Consider the following 2,017-nt stretch of genomic DNA (forward strand, 5'->3'; position numbering starts at 1 on the left):
GAGGTAGGGGGGTAAGAGATCAACCAAAGGACTTGTATGCATGCATATAAGCACAACCAATGGACATAAGACATTGGGGGATAAGGGAGGCTAGGGGACTGTCTAGGGTGGGGGGGGAAAAATGGACACATATGTAATACCCTTTGTAATAAAAAATTAAATTAAAAAAATAAAAATAAAATAAAAATAAAAAAATAAATAAAATTACTTCCTCTTATTTTTCTTCCAAGTACTTATTGAGGAGGTGCCTTCTCGGTCTGTTATTGACCACATCCAAATAGATTCACATTTGTTTTGTTCAAATTATGCATGGCGTATAATTTTTTAAAAATAGGTATTGATTTTTAGAGAGAGAGAAAGGGAGAGTTAGAAACACAGATAAGAGAAAAAACATCATCCTACACACCCCCTACTGGGGATGGAGCCCTCAACCTGGGCATGTGCCCTGACTGGGAATAGAGCCGTGACCTCTTGGCGCATGGGTTGATGCTCAACCACTGAACCACATCAGCTGGACATGATATATAGATTTTTTTAAAAATATATTTTATTGATTTTTACAGAGAGGAAGGGAGAGAGATAGAGAGTCAGAAACATCGATGAGAGAGAAACATCGATCAGCTGCCTCCTGCACATCTCCCACCGGGGATGTGCCCACAGCCCAGGTACATGCCCTTGACCGGAATCGAACCTGGGACCCTTCAGTCCGCAGGCCAACGCTCTATCCACTGAGCCAAACCGGTTTCGGCGATATATAGATTTTGATCATATCCCATGGCTATCATCTTTCCAAATGAGTCCATCTTGAAGATGTACTGGCTCTGAGTTCAACCTATGGAACTTCAGATAACAGATAAAAATATCTTTAAAAGTTTGATTCTTACCCTAGCTGGTTCGGTGCAGTGGACAGAGTGTTGGCCTGTGGACTGAAGGGTCCCTGGTTTGATTCCTATCAAAGGCATATGCCTGGGTTGCAGGCTTGATGCCCAGTAGGGCATGTGCAGGAGGCAGCCAATCAATGATTCTCATCATTGATGTTTCTATCTCTCTCTTCCTCTCTGAGAGCAATAAAAAAAATTTTTTTTAAAGTTTGATTCTTAATAAAATGATCACAAAATAATGATATACTTACTCTTCAATACTTTTATCATAGACAGTCTTGATTCTTAAATGTTCATCAACATCTCTCTTTACAACATGATTTGCTTTAAGATGGACCTTATTTATGATCTGAAACAAAGGAATAGGTTTAAAGTTTTTAAAAAGATGTTGTACAGATTAGTCAATTGAGGTCATAATGTAAAATTAATCGACTAAATTTCAAGTGCAATACCCAGAATAAAAATAAAGAATAAATAGACAGAGAGATATTTCATATTTATGCATAGGCTCAACTTGATGTATATATTCAGTGTAATCCTAATCAAAATCTCAGCAGGTTATATTGTGGATATAAATCAAATGATTCTAAAATTTACATATAGATAAAAGACTTAGAATAGCCAACACAGTATTAAAGAAGAACAAAGTTAGAGGACTGACACTACCTAACTTCATGACTTACTATAAAGCTACAGTAATCAAGACAGTGTAGTACTGGCAAAAGCAGAGACAGAGCAATAGAACAGAATAGAGAGACCAGAAATAGAACCACATAAATACAGTCAACTGAGCTTTGACAAAGGGGAAAAAAGGCAACACAATGGAGCAGATAATCTTTTCAACAAATGGTTTTAGAACAACTGGATATCCATATGGGGAAAAATGAATCTAGACACACACCTAACATTCTTCATAAAATTAACTCAAAATGGACTGTAGACCTAAATATAAAATGCAAAACAATAAAACCCTTGGGAGAACCGAAGATGGCGGCATAGGTTAACGCCGGAGATTGCTGCCTTAAACAACCAATTCAAATTAAGCCTGAAAAAGGGAACGGACAACATCCAGAACCACAGGAGGGCTGGCTGAGTGGAAATTCTACAACTAGGAGTAAAGAGAATATCATATCCAG

At 37.6% G+C, this 2,017-nt stretch overlaps 1 protein-coding gene across 1 annotated transcript in view; it reads right to left on the reverse strand.

The window, feature by feature from the left end:
• The window catches only part of LMLN (leishmanolysin-like (metallopeptidase M8 family)), a 68,110-nt gene that overhangs the window by 48,256 nt on the left and 17,837 nt on the right, over positions 1 to 2,017 (reverse strand). The window contains 1 exon segment of the mRNA XM_006775008.1: positions 1,133 to 1,230. Coding sequence (XP_006775071.1) covers positions 1,133 to 1,230 — 98 coding nt within the window.

This window comes from Myotis davidii, unplaced genomic scaffold (genome assembly GCF_000327345.1).
Source record: "Myotis davidii unplaced genomic scaffold, ASM32734v1 scaffold9, whole genome shotgun sequence".
Taxonomy (NCBI): Eukaryota; Metazoa; Chordata; class Mammalia; order Chiroptera; family Vespertilionidae; genus Myotis; species Myotis davidii.